The 26328-nt window shown below is 40.9% G+C and overlaps 1 protein-coding gene across 8 annotated transcripts in view; it reads left to right on the forward strand.

The window, feature by feature from the left end:
* ST18 (ST18 C2H2C-type zinc finger transcription factor) overlaps nucleotides 1-20587 on the forward strand; it is a 188767-nt gene extending 168180 nt beyond the window's left edge. For 5 of the 8 annotated variants that reach the window (XM_075270504.1, XM_075270506.1, XM_075270508.1 and 2 more), the window contains 5 exons: nucleotides 1-222; nucleotides 3424-3512; nucleotides 9952-10058; nucleotides 17973-18116; nucleotides 20291-20587. In XM_075270504.1, coding sequence (XP_075126605.1) covers nucleotides 1-222; nucleotides 3424-3512; nucleotides 9952-10058; nucleotides 17973-18116; nucleotides 20291-20431 — 703 coding nt within the window. In that variant the 3' untranslated portion in view covers nucleotides 20432-20587. The remainder of the gene's footprint in view (nucleotides 223-3423; nucleotides 3513-9951; nucleotides 10059-17972; nucleotides 18117-20290) is intronic. The other 3 variants (XM_075270505.1, XR_012715443.1, XM_075270510.1) reach the window with 3 other exon arrangements.
* The last annotated feature ends 5741 nt before the right edge of the window (nucleotides 20588-26328 follow it).

Here is a 26328-nt window from a genome sequence, read left to right on the forward strand (position 1 = left end):
ATGTCCTGTTGTAGGCTGTGATGGCCAAGGCCACATATCAGGAAAATACACATCTCATCGGAGTGCTTCTGGCTGTCCTCTGGCTGCAAAAAGGCAAAAGGAGAGTACATTAAATGGCTCATCGTTGTCATGGAAGCAAAATAAGCAGGAGCTGCCACACTGCCCACTTCCAGGCTGCAATGGACTTGGCCATGTCAATAATGTTTTTGTCACGCACAGAAGGTACTTTGCATACGTTCTACATTGGTTCACAGATCTGATACTGTATGTGTGAAGCCATGCCAAAACTAGTTTTTGATCCTTTAGACCACAGGATAATCTACAAATTATCTTTATAAAACCCTATTAAAAATCAGTTGTTTTCAACTGGGTTGTATTAAGTATTAAAAAAAATTCCATCACTGAACAAAACATATCAATACATATTCCTTAGGCATGTGGCATGATCTTTTAGATACATTTGTTTTTTCTGTTCTCACTTACTAACTGCAAGGTTTGGGAAGATCTTAAAGTCACTGCTACATTCTTTGCTGATTCAGAACAAGAGCAAAAAAGCTAATTAAGGGCTCGTTCATACGGGGGGGGGGGGGGGCAGTGGGGCGGATTTTGACCATATTTTGACTCTGGGAGCCAAGTCAAAATATGGACAAAACCCGCCTGCCACAATGTCACGGTCGCAGCTTCCCCCACCCTGGAGTCGGCTCAAATGAATGGGCCGACGCCGGAGGTTGCAGCTGCCAGGCGGAAACCGTGGCTCAACAAGCCGCAGAATACGCCTGAAGAAAGGGCAGCTCACTTCTTTTTTTTTCCACTATCGGCAGTTGCCGATAGTGGAAAAAAGAACACTAGTGGTCTCCATAGACCACCATTGTAAAGGGGCGGATTATGACATGGATTCCGCTGTCAAAATCCGCCCCTTTGGCCCTGTGTGAACTACCCCTAAGGGTTTTTTGGGACTATGATATTGAGCTCCAATCTCTCTTCTCAGGTAGTGACAACACAACCAGTGCTCACAATGCTATGGTAAAGCTCAGTCACATTCCAATAAATGGGGCTGAGCGGTAATAGCAAGCATTGTACCATGCATAAGGGTCCATTGATACGGAGGAAAATGGTGAGGAATTTGAACGCTGAAAAAAAAGCCTCCCATTGACTTCAATTGGGTGTTTTTCAGCGCTAAAATTCCACACCAAATTCCTCACCATTTTCCTCCATTTGAATGGACCCTAACACTGTGCTTGGTGAGTAATGGAGAGGCCACAGAAATCAATATCATATTCCTGGATAACGCTACTAAAATGAGGCACATGTTAATAAACTGAACGCAAGAAATTATGTCAGTGCTGCAAGTTTTAACAGTTCAGCCATTTGCTCTTAAACTGAGGACAGATAGCATTTCGGTGTCACTATCAGATTTAGCTTACGTTAGATTGGGGAGAAATGTAATTAATTTTGTGTCTTGATATAGGTCATTGTTGGGTATCGATGCAGGAAATCCCCAGATCACAATCCTGGCATATTTTTATTTGAATTAAACTGTAGGTAAAAGAATGATGGTTTAATCCGAAAACAGGGCTAGCAGGGTACAGCTAGTATGGGTGCATAGGCATGGTCAGGATATTCATGCGAAGGAAATAAAGATAATAAGTAGATAAAAGCCTGAATATTGGCAGTCACAGAGGTAAGCTGTCAGTGTCCAGTTGTATAGTATAGTAATAAATGAGTCAGCCTGACCTGCACTTATCAACATATATTTATCTAGAAAATGAACAGCTAGGACACTATATATGAATGTATTAAGATGTATTTCTTATTTTCTCATACACAGTAGCTGAGACCCAATAGACAGACTGAGAGAGAGCACATCATAGGACTGAGAGAAGCAGGACTGTTATTGCCCACCTTCAAGGCCTAGCTATTACATGAGGGCATGCACATGGTGAACATGCTCTAGACAGCTTACACTAGGTTCACACCTGCGTTTGGCACTCCATTCTTTGGTTTCCGTCTTCTGCATGCAAGAAGACAGAAACCATAGACCGGTCTGGCCGTGAAACCGTTTTTTTTAATCTGGACACAGAGTACTGCATGTCCGACTCTGTCCAGATTAAAAAAACGGTTTCGCGGCGGAGAGCATAAAACGTTCACTGCCGCTCACGGCCGGACAGCTTTCAAACCCATTCAAATGAATGGGTGAGAAAGACTCCTGCAGGCTTCCGTATCCTGCCTCTGTTTTGTGCAGGAAATGGAAACCTGCAGAACGGAGACCAGGCGCAGATGTGAATGAGCCCTTAGACGGCCGCAGATTCCGCTTAAAATTGGCATAAAGAAAAGCCCTGCAAGGAGGACTTTTCTCTCACCGGTTTCAGTATAAAACCAGCTGGAACTGGACGGACCCCATTCTAGTCTATAATCGGAAACCACTTTTTAAGCGGACACGGTCTCCATCTTTCAGATCCGAACGACAGACTGAACCCAGTGCTAGAGGATTGTTTGATCTGCTGACATTTATGGGATCAGCTGGGATGCCGACTTAAGCTACCTATGACTATGTAGGATCTACAGGTAGCTGCAACATTTGTGGCCACAGGATACCATACAGAACCTGTATACCTCCATACCCAACTGTATCTAATGTTATATCCAGGCTAGCAGTGGCCCAACAGGGTGCTAGAGCCTCCTTTCATCTGTATTATCCTTTCACTCTAAGGGGGCGTTCACAGTAGCGTCGGTGTCCGACAGCTAGTGTCTGATGCTAATGTCGGCACAAAATCTTGCACGGACATTAGCAACGGACACTCGCTGTGTCCGTTACATTTTGCATTATTTTAAATGGGACATCATGTAGTGTCCTTGACTGTCCGTTTGCAAAGATGTCTGATTTTTCAAGCGGACAGCTAAATCCTACATCAATTCATTCACACATAGAAAGTTTCATTCTATTCCAACAACTCCTGTCTGGTGTATTATTTTTATTTTATTCCGTGTATAATAAAGTCCCTTTTTCATAGCTATCTATTTAACCCTTTTGCTGACTGACAGGTAAGTTTGAACATTTTGCACATCTTGTGGCCATGACAATTTAAAAACTTTGGCCATATAGAAATAAAATATAAATTACAATGTGCATCTGTCATGCAATCTTTGTCATTATTGGAAGAATGGCAAAAAACAACAACACCAGATTCACCCACAGCCCATTCTAAAGGGGGTCCTTGAACTAAAAAGCCATGCTGCTTAATAAAGAGTCAGGGTCCATTTCTTCTAGTGATGAGTTATAGGGTCACCGTTCTTCAGTTGCTCTCTTTTGACATTCTACAAGACAGATACAAATAGGGGAGTTCTAGTAAATGATGTGTTGCATTGTTATGTGAGCTGCACTGTCTCCATAACATTATAATGTCTCCGCTTTGTATTTTACAGTTTATCTGGGTGCCCTTTAAATGCACAAGCCATAAAGAAAGGGAAAACATCAGAGGAACTAATGAGTGTAAAAATAAAGACAAGTGGAGGTAAGGACACGCTGTATATACAAAAGACATTACACTTAGCAAAATCCTTCCCTTTGATATATGAAAATGTTTTGCTGAGCTGAAACTAAAGCGCTATAACTGAATTTCTTATTGATGATTTTATTAAGTGAAGGCTCTGACATACGCAGGAGATCTAGCACTATAGCAAAATGCTTTAAAGTATTAGCTTCATAGAAGCATAAAAGAAAATCATCAGGACTCTTTAGTATTCATTTTTTATCATCTGCATATGTGGGGAGGGGGTGACATTGTTTATTTTTCCCAGCACTGGGTCCTTCAGTATCTAGCTAGACTATGTAGAGCTAAACATATAAGATAGCCATGTCTTTTTGCTACCTTCATAACAGTGTCTTCAATACAACACAACTCAATGGTTTACTCGCAACCCACCCTAATTATAGTGCCAGGATTTATGGCCACTGTGCTTCATGTCAGGGCGAACCCCAGTGATCCGTAAAGGGTATGTCTGGTTCTTTAAAAAAAACAAAACAAACATACCCAGATAGCCTGTAAGGGAAGTTAAAAAGGGAGAAGTGAAGGGAGGGCTCGATAGACTACAATAAATTAATATTGCAGTATAATGTAGTAGATCAGATCCCTGAGGGTTCAAGTTTAAAAAATAGAGAACAATAAAAAAAACATCAGAAATCACCCCCCCTTTCTCTAGAGCCCAAATAAGAATAAACAAAACCAAATACATTAGGTATCCCTGTGTCTGAAAACACTCAAACTATGAACAGGTAAAAATATTCCCATACAGTGCACACAGTAGCAGGAAAAAAAAATCTAAATTAAAGAATCACATTTTTTCACCTCCAAATTTATTTTTTTTTAAAAGTGATCAAAACATCAGACATTCCTCAAAATGATATAAATATATAGTCAACTGGCCCCACAAAAAAGCACCTTATGCAACCCCATATACAACAATATCAAAAAGTTACAGTGTCAGAATATGGCAAAGGTTATTTCAAAGATTTGGATTTTATTGAGATGTTAAACTACTAGAGATGAGCGAACAGTGTTCTATCGAACACATGCTCGATCGGATATCAGGCTGTTCGATGTGTTCGATTCGAATCGAACATCACGTGGCAAACTCCAAAAAAATTCGATTCCCCTCCCACCTTCCCTGGCACTTTTTTTGCACCAATAACAGCGCAGGAGAGGTGGGACAGGAACTACGACACCGGAGGCATCGAAAAAAATCGGAAAAAGTCATTGGCTGCCGAAATCAGATGACCTCCATTTTAGACGAATAGTGGATTTCAAATCCGGGTCATATGAGAATGTGAACTTTGTGACTAAGAGACAGGGATAGCTGTACAGGCAGGGATAGCTAGGGATAACCTTTATTTAGGTAGGAATGTTATTAAAAATAACTTTTTGGGGCTCTATCGGGTGTGTAATTGTGATTTTTGTGACATAAACTTTTTCCAATAGGAATGCATTGGACAGCGCTGATTGGCCAGAGTACGGAACTCAACCAATCAGCGCTGGCTCTGCTGGAGGAGGCGGAGTCTAAGATCGCTCCACACCAGTCTCCATTCAGGTCCGACCTTAGACTCCGCCTCCTCCGGCAGAGCCAGCGCTGATTGGCCGAAGGCTGGCCAATGCATTCCTATGCGAATGCAGAGACTTAGCAGTGCTGAGCCAGTTCTGCTCAACTACACATCTGATGCACACTCGGCTCTGCTACATCTGATGCACACTCGGCTCTGCTGCTGCATCAGATGTAGCAGAGCCGAGTGTGCATCAGATGTAGCAGAGCCGAGTGTGCACACTCGGCTCTGCTACATCAGATGTAGCAATTTGATGTAGCAGAGCCGAGGGTGCACTAGAACGCCTGTGCAAACTCAGCTCACGCTAATAGAATGCATTGGCCAGCGCTGATTGGCCAATGCATTATATTAGCCCGATGAAGTAGAGCTGAATGTGTGTGCTAAGCACACACATTCAGCTCTACTTCATCGGGCTAATAGAATGCATTGGCCAGCGCTGATTGGCCAGAGTACGGAATTCGACCAATCAGCGCTGGCTCTGCTGGAGGAGGCGGAGTCTAAGATCGCTCCACACCAGTCTCCATTCAGGTCCGACCTTAGACTCCGCCTCCTCCGGCAGAGCCAGCGCTGATTGGCCGAAGGCTGGCCAATGCATTCCTATGCGAATGCAGAGACTTAGCAGTGCTGAGCCAGTTCTGCTCAACTACACATCTGATGTAGCAGAGCCGAGTGTGCAATCAGCACACTGGCCAATCAGCGCTGGCCAATGCATTTCTATGGGGAAAAGTTAGCTTGCGAAAATCGCAAGCTGACAGGGATTTCCATGAAATAAAGTGACTTTTATGCCCCCAGACATGCTTCCCCTGCTGTCCCAGTGTCATTCCAGGGTGTTGGTATCATTTCCTGGGGTGTCATAGTGGACTTGGTGACCCTCCAGACACGGATTTGGGTTTCCCCCTTAACGAGTATATGTTCCCCATAGACTATAATGGGGTTCGAAACCCGTTCGAACACTTGAACAGTGAGCGGCTGTTCGAATCGAATTTCGAACCTCGAACATTTTAGTGTTCCCTCATCTCTATAAACTACAACAAAAACTATATAAGGGCCAGTTCACACGGAGTTAACGCGCTCCCATTCTGGCACATATACACGTGTCAGAATGTAAGCGCTCAAAGAAGATCCCATTCATTTCAATGGGTCGTTACGGCGTATAACGCGCGTACTTTTGCGCGTGTAATTTTGCGGCGGCAAAATTACGCGTGTTATACACCCGTAACGATCCACTGAAATTAATGGGATCTGTTTTGAGTGCTCACATTCTGACACGTGTATACGTGCCAGAATGCGCGCCCGTTAACTCCATGTGAACTGGCCCTAACTTTGGTATTGCCATTATTGTAACAGCCCGCAAAATATAGGTAACGTCAAAACCCATAAGAAAATGGAGCACATGCAGTTTTTTTCTAAATCCCCAACATTCTGAATTTTTTTGCAATTCTGTTCATCATACAGAATATTAAGTTATGGCTTTGGGAAAGCAAGGAGTAAAAAAAAATGCCCATTGAAATACATAAAATGCAAAATGGCCGTGGTGGGAAAAGGTTAAACCTCTGGTTGTATAAATTTAGACCAGAACCTCATGTGGCATAAAAGTATCAGTTTGGCTACGGTTGAAATGTTGCTGAAAAAAACGCAGCAGTCACATTGTGGAAAAATAGGTACAGCGAACACAATACGATTTTGAAAACTGCTGCGGTTTTGGAAATCAGACCATGTCAATTTTATGTATGGAAACACCGGTGGTTTCCCTATGAGTATAATTGAAGCAGAAAGTTCACATAATTAACCTGTGGAAAAACCATGGTGCATTTTTCCTGCGGCACTTTTTTGCTGCAGCCCGCTAGGCTGACTTTGCATGAACATGCTGATGAATACGTATAGAAAATTATTCCAATTATGAGGCTGTTGTTGTGTTACTACCAAATTACATTTGGGGTATCTATACTCATTATGCTGTCAAAATGATTTCCCAGCCAATAAATAATCCCAGCCAGTCTACCTGACTCAGCAATGTAATGGTGGCTTGTTTCAGAAATGTGGAGCCATGGTGTCTGAAAGGCATCTCGCATTTGCTGGAGGGTGCGAGGAGAAAAATTCACAGATTGAGCATGGCGATCGAGATGGTTCCACAGATGCTCTATTGTGTTAAAGTCTGGGGAATTAGGTGGCCAGACAAGTACGTGAAAGCAGTGGTGTAACTACTGGGGTAGCAGAGGCCACAGGACCCGGGACATTAAGGGCGTGGCGACAGCCGCTACCACTGCCATTTTTTTCTTTCCTTAATAGTCCGTTACTAGGCGGAGTTACTCCAGCTGGTAACGGGCCCTATTTACCATATATACTCGAGTATAAGCCGACCCGAACATAAGCCAAGGTCCCTAATTTTACCACAAAAAACTGGGAAAACTTATTGACTTGAGTATAAGCCTAGGGGGGAAATGTAGCAGCTACTGGAAAATTTCAAAAATTAAAATGGTCTGAGTTTTTGGGTGCAGTAGTTGCTGGGTGCTGGGAAAAGGGAGGGGGTGTTTTGGTTGTCTGTCAGCCCCTTCCCTGAGCTTGAAGACTGGGTTTTTTTTCCCCCAATTGGAATTCAGTCTGACTATAGCATAGCTGAATATAGGGTATCTGCAGTGCTCCTATTAACCCCTTCCCAACGGAATAGGAGCACTGCAGATACCCTATATTCAGCCTGGCTATAGTCAGACTGAATTTGAAGTGGGGGGAAAAAACCCAGTCTCAGGGAAGGGGCAGTTAGACAACTTTTTTTTCCAGCTACAGCATTTACTGTACAGGAAAAATATTTTTATAGATTTGTAGAGCGTGAGTTTTCGGACACAGCCATACCTAACGTGTATGTGTTTCACAGTATTAGTTTTACATGTGTTCTAGGGAAAGGGGGGGGGGGTGATTTGAATTTTTAATACTTTCTTTTTTTTACTTTAATTTTTTTTTTTTTTTTTTTTTTTTTTTTTGCATTTATTATACCCCCTAGGGGTCTTGAACCCCAGGGGGTCTGATCACTAATGCAATGCATTACAATGCTAATGAATTGCAATGCATTCCAAAAATCGTCATTTCTTTTTCATGCTGCTCTATGCAAAAAGACAAGCACTGCAGCCGGAAGCCTTTACAGAGGCGCTGAGGGGAATCCCCGTCCACCGGCAGGAGCGTCGACCTGAAGGAAGACCTCGGCCGCTGGACCTGAAGGGGAACTGCGGCCGGCCACCGGCAAAAGCGCTGAAGGGAATCCCCGGCAGAATCGGCTGTCTGGAATTCCCCTCAGCGCTTCTGCCGGCGGCCGGCCGCAGTTCCCCCTCCAGGTCCGGCGGCCGAGGTCTTCCTTCAGGTCCGCGCTCCTGCCAACGGTAGATTCCCCTTCAGCTCCGGTGGCCAGGGATCTCCCGCAGTGCTTCAGGGCCGCATTTGAGAGAGCAGTTGCGCCCGCTCCCTCCTCTCTCCAGGGGCATGGCGCCGCAGCGGTTCCCCCCGGAGCGCATCTCCACGTTAACTCAGAATTTTCAGCAGTACCACTGTAAGTGTTACAGTGGAGGTGCCAATTGCAATGGCAGCCGCTCTAGAGCAGAGCGGCGCCATTATAGCTACAGACCACTACAGACTACAGCTACCGTAGTTACAGACCCAGCATACAGACACCAGGAAGGAGCATGGTGATGTTGTTCAATTCAAACTACAGAAGTACTTACGGTACTTCTGCTGGAAGGCCCCGGTACTTCTGCCAGGAGCGTGGCGATGCTGCGGCCCGGCACCCGCCCCGGTGTCTGTATGCCGGCTGTGTAACTACGGTATTACCGTAATGACTCAAATATAAGCCGAGGTGGACTTTTTCAGCACAAAAACTGTGCTGAAAAATTCGGCTTATACTCAAGTATATATGGTACTTACCAATCCTGGCAGGGGCCGGGATCGGTAAGTGATGCCGCGGGCCCCACAAACATCAGTATTATATTCGTGAGTCTTTTCAGACCCCCGAGTATAATGATCGGAGGTCCAGGGGAGGTAAAGTAACATAAAATCTACGTTACTTACCTTTCCACGCTCCGGGCAGGTTCGGGCCTACTTCTGGATGCTCCCTGAAGTCACATGACCCGAAACATTTTTCTCTTCCCATTTTGCTCTGTTCAAGTGGGTGCTGAAACATGCTAAAGTCGTGATGACGAACCTATGGCACGTGTGCCAGAGGTGGCGCTCAGAGCCCTCTCTTCAGGTACCCATCCGTGGAACAGATTATACTGTGTGAGGGCCACCGTGGAGCAAATTGTACTCTATGGGGACCACTGTGCAGCAGATTATACTGTGTGAGGGCCACTATGGAGCTGATTGTACTATGAGGGGACCACTGTGATGCAGATTGTACTGTGTGAGGGTCACAGTGGAGCAGAAAGCTCTATAAAGCCCCATTCGTATGACCATATTTTGCAGGTCTGTGTGTGCAATTGTGGATCCGCACATTATTGAGGTTAAATTGTTGGCACTTTGTGATAAATCAGTGGGTTTTGGGTTGAAGTTTGGTCTCTAAAAGTTTCGCCATCACTGTGCTAAAGCCTATGTATATTATAAAGCTTTCCTAAGGTAGAGGGGAGCTAGTGGATAGTGGGTGGTTATATATTCACCGTTCACCACCAAAGCAGTATTGAAACTGTGAAACAATGTTTTGTTCAGCATGCTGCATTAAAAACGTTACTTAGACCTCATATCTGACTCCCATCATGCAAACATGGATAGTTTTTAACAGCTCACACACATCCAGCTTTCATCACACTAAGAATGTAATATTTGAAAACTGGAAATAAATGTTTGAAAAATAAATATTAATAATGTTAATGTACCAGCAGGCATAGAAAATGGGGATGATATCAGGAATTTAGATGAAGAGATCAAAGAATTGAATGAATCAAATTTGAAGATAGAAGCTGACATGATGAAACTTCAAACCCAGGTTAGAAAACACTTTTAAGTAATTCTGTGTAAATAAACTCGGAAAACTGCAGTTTAATCAGAAAAGATATAATAATTAGAGATGAGCAAACACTAAAATGTCTGAGGTTCGAAATCCGATTCGAACAGCCGCACACTGTTCGTCTGTTCGAACGGATTTCGAACTCCATTATAGTCTATGGGGGGAAATGCTCGTTTCAGGGGTACGCAAAATTCGATAACATTATACTTACCAAGTCCACGAGTGACGGTCGGGCTGGATTCTCCTTGAAGTCTTCTCCCGGCACAGCGCCCCCGCAGCATCTTCCGGCTGGAATTCACTCTGCCCGGCCCGACGCCTGAGCAGAGCTGACTGCGCATGTGAGGGCATGCCCGCGCATGCGCAGTTGGCTCTGCCTAGGCCGGATGCCTAGGCAGAGTGAATTCCAGCCGGAAGACGCCGCGGGTATGCTGCACGGAGAAGACTTCTAAAGGTAAGAGAAGAACCAGCGTTGATTGGCAGAATGTATAGCATTCTGCCAATCAACGCTGGTTCTGCATCGAACCTTAAACTTCGAACAGCTAGTAGTGTTCGATCGAGTACGAGTATTTCGAATACCGTAGTATTCGATCGAACACCTACTCTATCCAACACTACTCGCTCATCTCTAATAATAATGTATATTGTTAAAATGTGCACTTTTTAATAGTGTCCCAAAAATATACTACGTGCTTCTAAGCATTATATATGCCATCAAGTCATTGTAGCTTCAGTCCCTTTACTAAGCCAAAAGCAAACAGAATAAAGTACTATAAAAAGTATATTAAAAAGATATATATTTCAATAAAAAAAACACATACTGTATGGCAGGGGTGCTCACAATTTTTCAGCGTGTGAGCTACTTTATTAGCTACCAAGGCAAAAGATCTACTAGGGCGGGGCCGGGGGGCGGGCATGTGGGCGGGGCCGGGCAGGCTTGTGGGCAAAGCAGGCGTGTCTGTGGGCGGGGCCGAGCATGTGGGCAGGGCCGGGCGGATCGCGAGAGCAAGACAGCGGCGTTCTGTGGCTGCCCAGCGATCCCCACTGTCTGCTTCTTCACAGTCCAGGCTGAGAGTTATCTCTGAACACTGCAGGCTGGGGCTGCGGCAGCCAGTGTCCGGAGATGACTCTCAGCCTGCACTGTGAACAAGCAGACATCGGGGATCCCTGCATCCTGCGATCGACCCATACGTTCTTTGCGATCTATCAGTAGATCGCGATCGACGTATTGGGCACCCCTGCTGTATGGTATTGATGTTCAGAATATAAATAAAAATTATACTGAACAGTAAATGTCATTAAAAAACATATTATAAAAAAAGATTTTATTTTTTTAATACCCCCATCAAAAAAATAATAATCCACTCCATAATGTTGCTAATAATATAAATTACAGCTACATGCACCCACATGTCACTAGGTCTGAAAAGTCACAAAACATCTGATAAGTGCTGTCATCCTGAGTATTTTAGAGTTTCTTTTAAACCAAAGCCATTCAGCAATTCCAAAGATATAAGGGCGTTTAGTGTTGATGCAGATTGAGGTATACTAGCCAAAAGGTCAGTAACATTATGCTGTGTCTTGGCTGGGGTCTCTTTGCGCAGAATGTCATGCAGAGTTACCATCCACTTGGCTAGTATATTGTAGTTTGCATCAATGCTAAAAGGGCTTATATCTTTAGAATAGCTGAACAGCATCATTTAATTTTCTATTTATCAGAACAGTCTAAATTTTAACAGCATTTTCAAGCACATAATGTAGCACAGTTTTTTGTAACACACTTAAATTTCTAATTCTAATCAATAAATCTGTACACTTTTACTAAGCTGAATCCTAACACTAATACACATTTTCTAACCCTAGCTTTTTTACACATTTCCTCATTTTAATCATAATACCCCAAACCTATTACACACCCCATTCCTATTAAAGGGGTTTTCCCATCTCCTTGTTTCAGAAGCTTTGCCTGCTGTATCCTCTTCTCAGTTCCTGTATTCCCCCTGCCCTCTCTTCCCCTCCCAGCTTGCTGAACAGGACACTATGAAGTATCACAATACTTAATATAATTACTAGAAATCTAATATAAATGCAGATCAGATAATATGCAGATGCTTGTAGAGAGTGGACTCAGTGTTATCTGTGTGTTTACATACTGAAATTAGCTAAACTTCTTGTCCTGAGTTGTAGATAACAATGAGAGTAGTGAGTGACGTCACTTGTCCTACTTATCACACAGGTCCGGTGTTGTGGTAAACGCTGTGTAACAATGAGAGGAATAATTTCACATAGCAGGCAAACAAAGCAGCATTTCTAAAGCAATATATTTAGGAAAAGTCTTCAATTTACATAAGCTACCAGTATAGATAGGATCCTTGATCCTTTATCTAAATAAAAAAGAAATTTCAGATTTACTAAGGGTAAGTTCACACAGAGTATTTTGGACCGGAACCTGAAGCAGAGGCCGCCTCAGGTTCCAGTACAAAAAACAGGTGGCCGCGACTGAATGCCGGTGCACTGCATCGGCATTCAGTTGTGCACTCCGCTCCGGATTAGGCCCAATGAATGGGCCTAGTCAGGAGAGAGTGTCTTCAGGCTAAATCGCGAGGCGAAACTGCCTGAAGAATGAGTATCTCGAACAAACCGGCTCCTGGAAAAAACACCTGACCGGCTCCCATTGATTTCAATGGGAGCTGTCTTTTTGGTCAGGATTTTGAGGCGGATACAGCCTCAAAATTCTGACCAAAAAACTCAGTGTGAACTTAGCCTAACAAACTGCAACCTGTGGAACTTAAACTATTCAGAATATAAAAGGCAACAGTGATCAGGTAGTTTAGTTGTTAATGCTGATGCTGAGATTATTCTAATGTATATGGCCAGCCTTAGGGCTAGGGGTTGTGTTCTAGGATTAGAGTACAGTATGTCTGTTAGGGTAAAAAAATGTTTATTGCAGGGAACCTGTCAGCAGTAAATGTTATATACCTAATCACAATACCTTGTAAAAAATATTGTACAGATGACGCTGGGTTCACACCAGTGCCTGAACTCCGTTTTCAGGTTTCCGTCTTCTGCATGCAGAAGACGGAAACCTGTCATGCAGAATCCGGCCGTGAGTGCCGGTAAGCATTTTATGAGCTCCGTGGCGAAACCGTTTTTTTTAAAACCGGACACAGAGTACTGCATGTCCGACTCTATGTCCGGTTTTAAAAAAACGGTTTCGCCGCGAGGCGCATAAAACGCTCACCGGCGCACACGACTGGACACTTTTCAAACCCATTCAAATGAATGGGTTTGAAACATGCTGACAGGTTTCCATCTCCTGCCCCTGTTTTGTGCAGGAAACAGAAACCTGCAGAACGGAGTACGGGCGCAGATGTGAACGAGTCCTTATTTAATATGTTACAGGCAACATGTAAAATAACAAATTGATGCAATGTAAGATTTTCAGATAATTGTAAAATTACCATATGTCATACTTTTCCTAAATTGTGCTAGGTATTTTCTAGAATTTGACAATTTGCCTGTCACATATATAGAATATTTGGTATTACCACAACCATAATGTAGGATAAACTTAGCATGTGATATAAAAAGAACAGAATTAGCAAAATATATGTTTTTATCCAAACCTGAAAAATAAAAGTTTTTCATAAATAATATATACCAAAGAATATTGCCATTGTTCCATAAAAAATACAAGCCATCATATGGTTTTGTCAACTGGACATTAATAAATTGTGGCATGAAAAATTAAACCTCTGTGTGTCCTGAAAAACCAAAGCAGGCCACGTCCTTAAAGGGAACGTATCACATGGAAAATGCAGTTTATTCGGTAGACAGAATGTTATAAAGCAGATTGATATATCATTTTGTGGAAAACAGATTCAGAATAGCCTATCATTTATCCATTAAAATCTCTGTTCTTTCTAGACTAATAAGTCAGTGAAGTGGTCCTAGCAGAAATTGACCACTATCTCTGTAAGCAGTCAGAGAGGACAGTATGGCAATCACTTATAGGACTTCACATCTCAGCACAGATAGAGGAGAGATTTCAGAATTGCAAATTTCCCAAAATCTTGGTCCCATTTTGCCACTGGGTTCCAATACATAGCATGCAATGGATAATTTACAAAAAAAGTGATATTCCTCCCAAATACAGTTCTAGTTAAATTAAACCAATTAGGATCAGTAAAGTCTCCAGACTTTCAGGACATACATCTATAATGGTTATAAAGTTAACAATTGACACTTTTAGGCTAAAAGAGTTTTCAGTAGAAATGGATTCCCCGACCTGTTAAAAAATATGATATACATGGCATATGGTTTTTTTCACAATTAGAGTCAACGGCAGATATGCATCTATGTAGACATACAGTTTTATATGCCCAAGGAATAAGTTTGCCTTCACTTTCATACTTGCATGCAGAATGTAATATCAAAACATATATGACACAATATAGTGGTGAATCAAACCTGTTCATGTGTTCCATGGTTGCGACCCTGCAAAGTAAAGTAAATGGAGACAATTCAAAGGTAGTCTAGCATTGCCCCCAGCCACTTTAAACTGCTCCCATATTGCTTTAGATGCTGGTAACAGAATAAAACCCATACCTTTCTTATGTTTCAGAGCCCCAGGGATGCATAGAAAAAGCACTTTTATTCTTTATTCAAATAAGGATCTTGAAGCACAAGGAGAATTTTCTTCTATTACTGAGCACTGCTGCATCATTACTAAACATGCCCATCTTGCATTCAGCTCATCCCCCTGGGCAGTGGGTGGATCAACTCACACAGGATCAACTCACACTGCTCAGGGGGACGAGCTGAATGCAAGATGACCGTGTTTAGTGATGATGCAGCAGTGCTCATTTATAGAAGAATTCTTCCCCTGTGCTTCAGGATCCTCATTTGAATAAAGAATAAAATTGCTTTTTCCCTATATCCCTGGGGCTCTGAAACATAAGAAAGGTATTGTTTTTATTCTGCTAACAGCATCTACAGCATTACGGGAGCAGTTTAACCCCTTAAGGACCCGGCCATTTTTTGGTTTCGCATTTTCGTTTTTCCTTCCTCACATTTCAAGAGCCATAACTTTTTCATTTTTCAGTTCACAGAGTCACATGATGGCTTATTGTTTGCGGAACAAATTGTACTTTGTAATGGCATCATTCAATATGCTGTGCAATGTACTGGGAAGCTGGAAAAAAATTCAGAATGAGGTGCAATTGGAGAAAAAATGCATTTGCGCCATTTTCTTATGGGTTTAATTTTTACAGCGTTCACTGTTTGGTACAAATGACATGTTACCTGTGTTCTACGTGTCAGTACGAACGCGGTGATACCAAATTTATATAGTATTTGAAATGTTTTGATACTTTTAAAAAAATGATAAACTTTGCAAAATAGAAAAAAAAATTTGTGTCATCATGTTCTAACACCTGTAACTTTTTCATATTTCCATGTATGGAGCTGGTTGTGGTGTCTTTTTATGCGGGACAAGATGACGTTTCTATTGATACCATTTGAGGAAAGATCTGATGGTTTGATCACTTTTTATTCAATTTTTTATAGGAGGCAAAGTTTGGAAAAAAAACGCTTTTTGGCGGTTTTTATTTTTTTTGCCGCTACGCCGTTCGCAGTACGGGATAAATGTTTTAATATTCTAATAGTTCGGGCATTTTGGAGCGCGGGGATACCTAATATGTTTATGTTTAATGTTCTTTAATTACTTTTATAGCTAATCTAGGGAAAGGGGGGTGATTTGAACTTTTATATTTTTTTTATTTTTTTAATACTTTTAAAAACTTTTTTTTTTCTTCTGTTACATTTATGATCAGACCCCTTAGGTACCTTGAAACCTAGGGGGTCTGATCGCTCATACTATTCACTGCAATACTACAGTACTGCAGTGAATAGCAGAATCGCAGCACTTCTATTAGACGATGTCTCTGGCATCGTCTAATAGATCTAGTGCAGAGACAAGCCTGGAAGCCTTCAATAGGCTTCCGGCTGTCATAGCAACCGATCACCGCCCTCATGTGACGTTCAGGAGGGCGGCGATCGGCGAAACATGGCGGCGCCCATGCCGCCTGCGCTGTTTACACGCTGCGGTCACGTTTGACCGCAGTGTGTAAAGGGTTAACAGCAGCGATCAGCTCGGGCACCGACCGCTGCTGTTATTGGCAGGTCCTGGCTGTATTATACAGCCGGCATCTGCCGTGTATGGAGCGAGCTCAGCGTGTGAGCTCGCTCCATACATCCCCATGCGACCCATGACGTACAGTTACGTCAAGGGTCGCTAAGGGGTTAAAGTAGGTGGGACAGTGATAGACTCCCTTTTAGAATGTATACACTTTGTTGTTGTTATATTGCATTTGGAAAACCATATAAGAAATGTCATATTTATAAGAATGTCACATGGAAAGATAAAATTCCACTGTTAGAAATTCTTAAGGCTGGAGCTCCACTTTGGCTAATCCCATCCACATATTGCAGAAAATAATCAAAAGCAAAAAAAGCTGCTTTTTTGAAAATTGCAGCATGTCAATTATAACTTTGCAATTGATAGTATTTTTCCATATAGCTTTTAAAAGGGGCAGAAAGTCCGTAAAGGAAAACGCTGTTTCTGCTGCAGTTTTTCCACAGCTTTTTTTTTTTTGCAGTGATTCTCTACATGGGGCCTTAGCCTAAAGTTTTCCTATGATTGTAACTTATCATTTATCTACAGAATTGATGATAGCTGTTTAATTAGTGAGGGTCCAACTGTTTGGACTCCCAGCAATCCTAAAAATAGGGTTTCACCATTTGAATGCAGTCAAGCACAAGCATGCAGCTCCATTCAAATTATATGGGACTGCAGGGGATAGTTGTCAATCTCACAGAGATCAGGCATTTATCATCTGTATCTTGGATAGATGAGAAGTTACAATCTTTGGAAAACATCTGATGAAACTATTTATCTGTTTAATGGCAAAATGATGGTATGTCCCCCATTCTTTTTGATGCTGACAAAGTCGGGGCCAGAATTGAAGAACTCAGGTGAACGATTTGGCCAATCACTGGGCTCAGCAAACGAATGCTAGGTACTGATGATGTATTTGCAGTGACATCACAAGTACCCAACATGTAGACGCTGAGGCTAGTAATTGGCTGAAGTGGTCAAATGAGCTTCATTCATTTAGTGTATTTTCCACCAACCTTCTCCACCCTTCTTTCTCCATAGGCTTCTATGTAAAAAGTAACTCAGCCTAATAAGTGGAAAAGGAAACTACAAATACTACAAAAGGATACTACAAAATTTCTTATATTCAACTATTAAATTTTTATAATTGGAAGAACTCTTTAAGTATTGCCTTTATGTAACAATGCAAGCCATATTATGATCTGGAGTCCTGAAAAATAGTAACCCAATAATCATATTAATCCAAGCCAATTCAACGCTGCGAATCCCATCCACACATTGCAGAAAAAACTTTCATAATCTTAATTGTACTTAGAGAAACACTGGCCTATTCCATATAGGTATAATAGGAGACAGATATCATTTGATCAATTAGGTATTTTTTTTATTACCGTACTTTTAAATACGACCAATACGACCAATGACTGAAAAGATATGGCCCGTGGTAAGTTGTAAACTAGCTCTTGTTCTTCAAGTGGGTGCCCCCCAGATTCACAGTAGTTGGTTACTCCAGTTAAAACCATCAGGGTTGGCCAACTTTCCTCTTATGTGCATGGGTACCTTCATGCCCCAACCCATATATTCTCCAGTTCTGCATTAATAATATATTCACAGTAAAGGGCTACTTAATATTCTTTTAGAATGCATATAGTTTTCTTTTCCACATTCCAACTATAATCACCAAGTTTCCTTGTAACCAATACAATTTTCTGATTTAGATCTCTTCAATGGAGACAAATCTGAAAACAATAGAGGAGGAGAACAAACTCATAGAGCAGAACAATGAAAGTCTTTTGAAAGAGTTGGCTGGTCTAAGCCAAGCCCTTATTTCAAGTCTTGCCGATATCCAGCTTCCTCAAATGGTAAGACCATATAAATTCCCATGTTGAGGACTATAAATTAAACTGCATCTACTAGAGAGCGCTCCATATACTAAGAATCTACCGAGCATTGCCAACCTCCACCCATTTAACCCCCCCCCCTTTCTGACCATATTGACTTGTCAACCTTATTATTTCTTACTGTCTAGAAAATGTATAAAGAACTTTGTAAATATGGGTAGGCATCAAATGAGTAAAGAAGATAGATTTGTTTCTGTATCATTGGGTAAGCATGAGAAAATGTATAGGAATAGGAATGTACGGTATATGAATTGTGGGTTCAACTTAAATATTACCAAGGATGGCTATGTCACCATGAATCTGGATAGACATTACTGAGCAGGTAATATGGTAGTGATATGCGAATATAAGAAAGCTAAACCTTTGGGCTATTTATCATACTGTTTAGGGCAGGTTCACACCTGCGCCCCGGTCTCCACTTTTAGGTTTCTGTCTTCTGCCCGAGAAACTGGACAGGAGACGGAAACCAGCAGTCACTTTTCAAATCCATTCATTAGAATGGGTTTGTAAAGTGTCCATCTGTGAGCGTTTTGTGGTCTCCGCAGCAAAACCATTTTTTTTAACTGGACATAAAGTTGGACATGCAGGACTTTGTGTCCTGGTTTCGCCTTGGAGACCACAAAACGCTCACAGGTGCTCACGGGCGCACACTGTCTGCCGGGTTTCCGTCTCCTGTCGGCAGAAGACGGAAACCTAAGATGTGAACCTGCCCTTAGTAAACTACAAGTTTATCATACTAAAATTCTTCCTGTCCGGGGCCATACATGTATAGAAATATCTATTACCTGCTCCATGCATATTCATCTGTCACCACCATGTTGCAGGCTGTGTCCCCTTTGTAGTTTTAGAGAAAAATGGCAGCCCTGTAATGGCATACAGATAAAAACATAATTGGTGATACATTTCCTTTAACTGGAAGATTTTGGCCCCTATACAAATAGTGCTATAAAGATTATATACAGTGTGGTATAAACTAATTATTTTACCTGAATGATACTATACTATATTTTATTATGTCAAATGTAGCATTTCTTCTGTACTATATATATGTATATACAGTATTTCCAGATCATCCCTTTGGCAACACACAAATGATTATTTCCCTATTGAGATAGAAGAAAGACACATTGATTAATAATTACGCATAATTAGTCAATTAGGCCTAGTGTATATGAACCTATTGAGATAGGAATCACGTCATTTATTCCGTCCTCAGTAAGAGTAAGAAGAAAAATCCTAAAATGGCATATTGAGGACCTCCCTATTTTATGGTCTAGGAAATGTAGTACATATATATATATATATTTACACACAGTCCAGTCACATTAATGTGACCACCTGTCAAAATCCAGAATAACCACCTTTGGCAGAGCAGACCGCTGCAAGGCGTGCAGGAAGAGAGGGGATGTTGTGATGATGTTCACTGGGATGTTGAGCCATGCCGACTTCAGTGCTGTGGCCAGCTGCTAGGTTATGTGGTTGAGCATCCATGGCGCGAACAATCCGATTGAGGGGGTCCTACAGATTCTCGATTGGGTTCAAGTCTGGGGAGTTTGGTGGCCAAGGGAGTACGGTAAACTCATCCTGGTGCTCTTCGAACCACGCACGCAATGCCACATTGCTTTATGACGCGTCGCATTGTCCTGCTGGTAGATGCCATCATCCTGTGGAAAAACAATTCACATGTAGGGGTGAACATGGTCCGCAAGGATAGATGCATGCTTGTGTTGATCCATCGTGCCTTCCACAATGATGAGTGCACCCAGATGGCTAATGACACGTGCCTTCTGCGATTGGTTATTTAACGTTGATGTCAAAAGTAGGCGGTGGTCACATTAATATGATTGGACTGTGTATATATATATATATATATATATATATATATATATATATATATATATATATATATATATACTGTATATAGCCACAGGCATCTGATCATCATGATATTATAAAGTAAAAAATATATTTAAAATTTTTAAAGGCAGCATTTTATAAGATAATGTGTATATTGTAAAGTAAACTAAAAAAAAAGTCACATATAAAGTATGGTGATATTTTACGCATACTATAGTATAACTTGTATTCCATAGTATACCATGAGCTATCTCACCTTTGGTTTTCTTCCCTTTTAGGAACCAATCGGTGAACATAACTTTGAAGCATATGTAAATACACTCACAGAAATGTACAGCAATATGGAACGGGAATACTCCCCCGAATGCAAAGCCCTCTTGGAAAGTATAAAACAAGCCGTCAAGGGAATCCATATATAGCATGCAAAAAGAACTGCTGGGGCTAGAACATGACACAGAAGAATAGACTCCATCTATAGATTTCTAGTCTAGCACAGAGAATATTGCTGATCGGTGTGCTGCGTAAACAACTCCAACATTGCACTACTTATTTCCCCAGCAGTCATAAAACAACATTAAAAAAACCACAAAAAAATGGAATAAAAAATCTATAAGACTGTTTGAACTAACAGCAACACTTCTCAAGTGTATCTCAATGTACTTATTTCAGCTCATTTTTCTCTATTGCACTCTTTCTTTTGTATAGTGAATGTATAAAGGTGTTTGCAACTATTTTTTATAAATTGTATTTATTTCAGATTGAAGGAGGTTTTGTTCATACCTTTTAACAATGTTTCTTTTGTTAGGCTCACCATATTTTTACAAATATCTTTTTATAAGTTATTTTCTGAGTGGATTTTAAATAGATTTAATGAGAGGCGACTCTGTAAAATATAATCTTGGAATGAAGAGAAATGTTACTTTGGCGGTTAAAAAAAAGGGGGTTCTTAGTTGTTCTATTTTTGGTACTATTGCCCATTTCCTTTCATTATGGTTTTCAAAGTACTGTTGCTGCAACATAAGATCAGGGATTACACAAATTAAGAGATAGCCACCCATATCAATTCATTTTTGTAAGAATTTCATTTTAGGCCAATGCTAGCAATAATTCTTAGTAGCATTTAGTATTGTTTCTTGCAATGTATATTATTCATGTCATACACTGGATCTCTTGCTAGCACTTGAAGAAATCATAATTTATACCTCACAAACTTTAGTACATAGAAAAGTAACACATGGAATTAGAATGACATAGCGACGTGTTTGCTTCTATACAGATATGATTTGAATCTTCTTCCACAAAAGGTGGCAATCCTAGAAACTATAAAAAAAAAGAATTGTATCACATGATGTTTTTCTACAAGTTCTTTATGGTAGTTTATTTATTTGTGCAGATATAGTTGTATTTCATTACACCGCACCTCCATGTGATGTGATGATCACTGATATGCCAAGTGCGGGAGTGTGAATCATCTTGGTACTAGATGAACACTTGATATGTTCATGTGTAAATATTCAATATTCTAGAAACAAGGACAGTTCCAATGCTTTGAGTGTTTTTTTTGTGTTTTATTAATTTTCACAAACTATATTTTTGCAACTGATGATGTTAAAAACCAGCTAAACTGCCTTGTGTATGCACATGAAATGTGCATATGTGCCTCATTGTAAATGATTACGTTCACACTGTTTTACTTTATTGTATAAGAACATGATACATTGGTGCATATACTTCCCTGTAATCCTTAACTACAGATAGAACGGTGATTGTCTTTGACAGCACAAATGTTACTCATGAATGCTGTATGAGTAGACTTGGTAATATAAAGAGTAGATAGAAAAGTCATTTCCAATCAATTAATGAGGTATTGGGGTTATCTCAGATATGAAAATCTAGGAAACAGCGCCATTTGTTCACAGGCTTTGTCTGGTATTGCAGCTCAGCTCCATTCTTACCATACACAACCCTTGAACAGAAGAGTTGCTGTTCATTGTAAAAAAAAAAAAAGACAAAAAAATAGTCCTATTTTTTTTAAGTGTAGATTGTGAACCCCACATAGGGCTCACAATGTACTTTTTTTCCTATCAGTATGTCTTTGTAGCATGGGAGGAAACCCGCACAACCATAGGGAGAACATACAAACTCCTTGCAGATGTTGTTCCTGGCAGGATTTGAGCCCAGGACTCCAGCGCTGCAAACCTGCAGTGCTAACCACTGAGCCACCGTGATGTCCCCAAAATAGTCCTATTTTTTTATTAGCTTAGGTCCGGTTCACATCTATGCATGGGTTTCCATTCGGGGACTCCGCTTGGGGACCCCTGAATGGAAACCTAATCCGCATAAAAAAGCAGTTACATTAGGACACAGACTATAATGGGGTCCGTGTGGTTTCCGCTCAGTTTCCGCACGAAAAATGTGGAGAAAAAAGTGCTGCTTGTGGGACATTTCTCTCCGCAATTTTCATGTGGAGAGGGGAATGAAATCCCCAAACGCAGATGTGAACCAGGCCTTAGACAACCCCTTTAAAGGGAACCTAACAGATTGAATATGCAATGTGATGTTCTGGGAGTATGGAGCAGGAGTGGAGCAGACTGATATATAATTTTGTATTGTGTTATTGGGCAGACCTTATACAGGGTAGATTGTCAACCATTGAGTGAGACTGCCCACTGGACTATTAAGTCTAGATAGAACAGAAATTTCAATTGATATTTTACAAGTTACACTAAATCTTTCTCCCCATAACCATATATCTATCTGCTCAGCTCCTCCTGCTCTATAACATGCTGCCTGCAGATTAAACAGCATTTTCTTGTTGACAGGCTCCCTTTAAGCCTTCATTTTTTTCAGTTACAAGTAAGACTACAAGCACATTGCCACTGCAAGATGTGTTCTCCTCATAGCTATCATTCTTTTTTTTTTTTAAGGGGGAATTGGGAAAGTTTTTTTCACATAACAATAAAGTAGTCCATTGAATATTTCAAAATTCTCCCGACTTTTCCATTTCCCTTAGTAAACAGAATGAATGATAGCAGAAAGACAACAGGATATCTGCCCCTATTGTGCATTCACGTCTGACCCTTTGTCTTTATTCTTGGTAATGAATCCGATAGCACTGATGTCTTCATTCATTACAGCATTCATGTGTCACTAAATCCTAATAAGTTGGCTAGCAATAATGTAACTTCTCAGTAAATCTACTACAGAGTGAAAACATTACATTAAATGTAGCATTAATATTCTAGAATCTTTTAATGGTTGATGGTAAAATACAATTTAGTTGAATACAATTCAATCACCTGTAAAGCAACAGATTCCTAAGTATTTCAGGCACGCTCATTCACAGTAAATAGAAGTTGATGTTGAATGAGATTTCTGAACTTGTCTTGACGCCCCCCCCCCCCATATTTGTTGCCATATCAGCCAATCGCAACACTGCTTTCATTTTGAATTCAGCTTTTGGAAAAAATGAAAGCTGTTCTGTGATTGGTTGACATAGGCAACAAAGACACTTTTCCTTTTAGACAGTTTTCCAGTAGCTGGTCCCCATTCATCTCTTAGGAGATGGACAGTACATGCACATCCTGCCCTTCAGCATTGAACGGCATTTTGGAAAATGGTGGAGGACCCACCTTACATTAATGTAGTTTTAGTTGCTCGGATCTACCTACTTCAGGAGAATTCCCCTTCTGATAAAATAGTTGCCAAATTGCCAGTCTATGCCTATGTGTAAGAGTGACAAAATGGTTAAGATTTGGCATATTAGTGAGAGATTTAAGGTGAATTATTTAAGGTTTCATTTGTTACTGTAGCAGGCAGTGCAATATTTATTATTTTTCTAATGTATGACTTGAAATGAGAATCGAACCATGCCCAGATAGGAAGGCTCAAGAGGTACAAGAAAATGGTTGAATGAGAAATAGAATAACCTATTGAACATCAAACATTGGGGCAGATTTACTAATACTGTCTAAACATTAGACAGTTGAAACTTAGACTAGGCAGTCTCAAGCTGTGCCAGATATATCAATGTCAAAAGGTAAGTTCACACAGGGTTTTTTGGGCCGGAACCTGAAGCGGAGGCTGCCTCAGGATCCAGAACAAAATACGGGTAGCTGCGACTGGATGTCGATGCAGTGCACCAGCATCCAGTCACGCACTCCACTCTGGATTAGGCCCAAATGAATGGGCCTAGTCAGGAGAGAGTGACTTCAGGCAAATGTCACGAGGAGAGTCCGCCTGAAAGAATGAGCATGTCGCTTCTTTTTTCTGGGAGCCGGAACAAATGGCTCCCAGAAAAAAGAACTGACCGGCTCCCATTGATTTCAATGGGAGCCGTCTTTTTGGTCAGGATTTTGAGGCAGGTACAGCCTCAAAATCCTGACCAAAGAACCCAGTGTGAACTTACCCTAACGCTGCTTGACAAATCTGTATTATTAGACTGTCTAGTATAAATTTTACTCCTCCTATTATTTGACTTAGTTTATGCCACCTTTTTATCTCACAGTTTTGCATTTTAGGGCATGTCCTCTTCCTATGAAGCCATGCTCTTCATGCAAAGCCGCTTCCCTTTTTGCAAGTCTTCAAAATATCTATCATTTGTTTGATTTAGCACTAAGTATGGAAGACAAATTCTGGCACATATTACTTAATAAATCACCCCCAATGTCTGCTGAAATAGCTAGAAATACATACATGCAGTGCTGGACAGGAGTTCATTGGCACTAGTAGAGGAAGATTCTGTAGGCTTGCCATACATATATCAATACATAGACATTGGTATCATTACAGAACCTATGAGACATAAGACTGTAAGACATAGAAGTAACTGATTGGCTCGAAAGTCAGATCCTAATGTTGACCTCATGATGTCTTCTACAGCACCATCAAGGCCCCTTATTGTGTCACATTCTGGACTCATTCCAACAATGCATGCATGAGGCATCTTCCTCTTCAATCTATTCAGGCATTATATTGGACTGAAGCTAATATATTCGCCTCTACAAATATGTGTTGTAGCCTCACCTGCTTCAATGCAATAAGACTATGGGTAAAATCCATTATCGGAACATACAGTGCAGGCCATCTATTAGTATCTACAGGTACGTTAGGGTAAACCCCATCTAAAGCCACAACCATAGCTGTTACATTTCTGAAGGTTTGAGGAAAGGGGCATTCAGGGATGAAGCAGTTACTACTGGAATCACTGCAAATGTTAATATTTAATTTAATTCATGTTTAAATGTGTTCTATATTTAAGTTGAATATGAGGAAATCTCGCAAACATATGTATTTATTGCTAAGGCTTAATTCATTTATGTCTGATGCTCCGGATGTTTGATAGTGTATGTTTGTATTTATTAATTTGCTTCCTTTGTAATTGATGTGTTCTTTTTGTAATGTGCACAGATTTTTTTTTGTGTTAAATTGCATCAATGAGCAGCACTGTAAATTAGATCTTTTGTAAGAAGCAATGTATGCAATTTTTATTTGGAGTAGTTTATATATTGTGTCTTCATAAATTAATATTTCTTACATTCAGAGCAACAAATTGTGTTTGTGCTGTAAATTTGGTGGATGTTAGGAAATAAAATTGATTATAAAATACCAAACAACTTTATCTTGCTTCATTTACATTATTGTAACTAAGTTATACAGCGATTTTTATTAAATATTTTTTTACTGATTACAATGAAGACAAACAAGGATCAAGTAATAAATATATAATAGGAATAAAAGATTCACATGTTTCACAATATAAAACTGTGTAAGGCTGAAGTCGGTTGCAGATGACCATGAATTAGAAGCACGGGCTGAACACGGGGACACGCCGATGTACCTGGCCTATCTGATGCAGCCCAGACTGTCGGCCCACACACGGGACCGAGACCATGAACATCACGGTCGTGAGTATGGGCCCATAAAAAAGAATGGGTCAGTGTGCTATACATGAAATGCACGGATAACACACTGACCCACACCACCGTCATGAGCACGAGGCTCCACATTGTGGAAAAGCTGCTTTTTTGTTGTTGAAGGTTATACTGCATTTTTTCGAGTCAAAAGCGAGAATGGCCACAAAAGGAATGGGAAATATATTGGAAGTACTTAAAGAGGACCTTTCACCATTTGGGGCACAAGCGGTTTAATACACCACTAGAAAGCAGACAGTGTGCTCAATTCAGGCGCTACTGTGAGGAAGGGTGTTCCTGACTGACTGTCAAAAACACCCTTCTGACGGTGAAGAGCTACGGTACCGGCACCAATAACTCTTCACTGGGGGCACAGAATGGGAAAGTGCACTGTCGGCTTTCTA

The sequence above is a fragment of the Leptodactylus fuscus genome, chromosome 4 (assembly GCF_031893055.1).
Source record: "Leptodactylus fuscus isolate aLepFus1 chromosome 4, aLepFus1.hap2, whole genome shotgun sequence".
NCBI lineage: Eukaryota > Metazoa > Chordata > Amphibia > Anura > Leptodactylidae > Leptodactylus > Leptodactylus fuscus.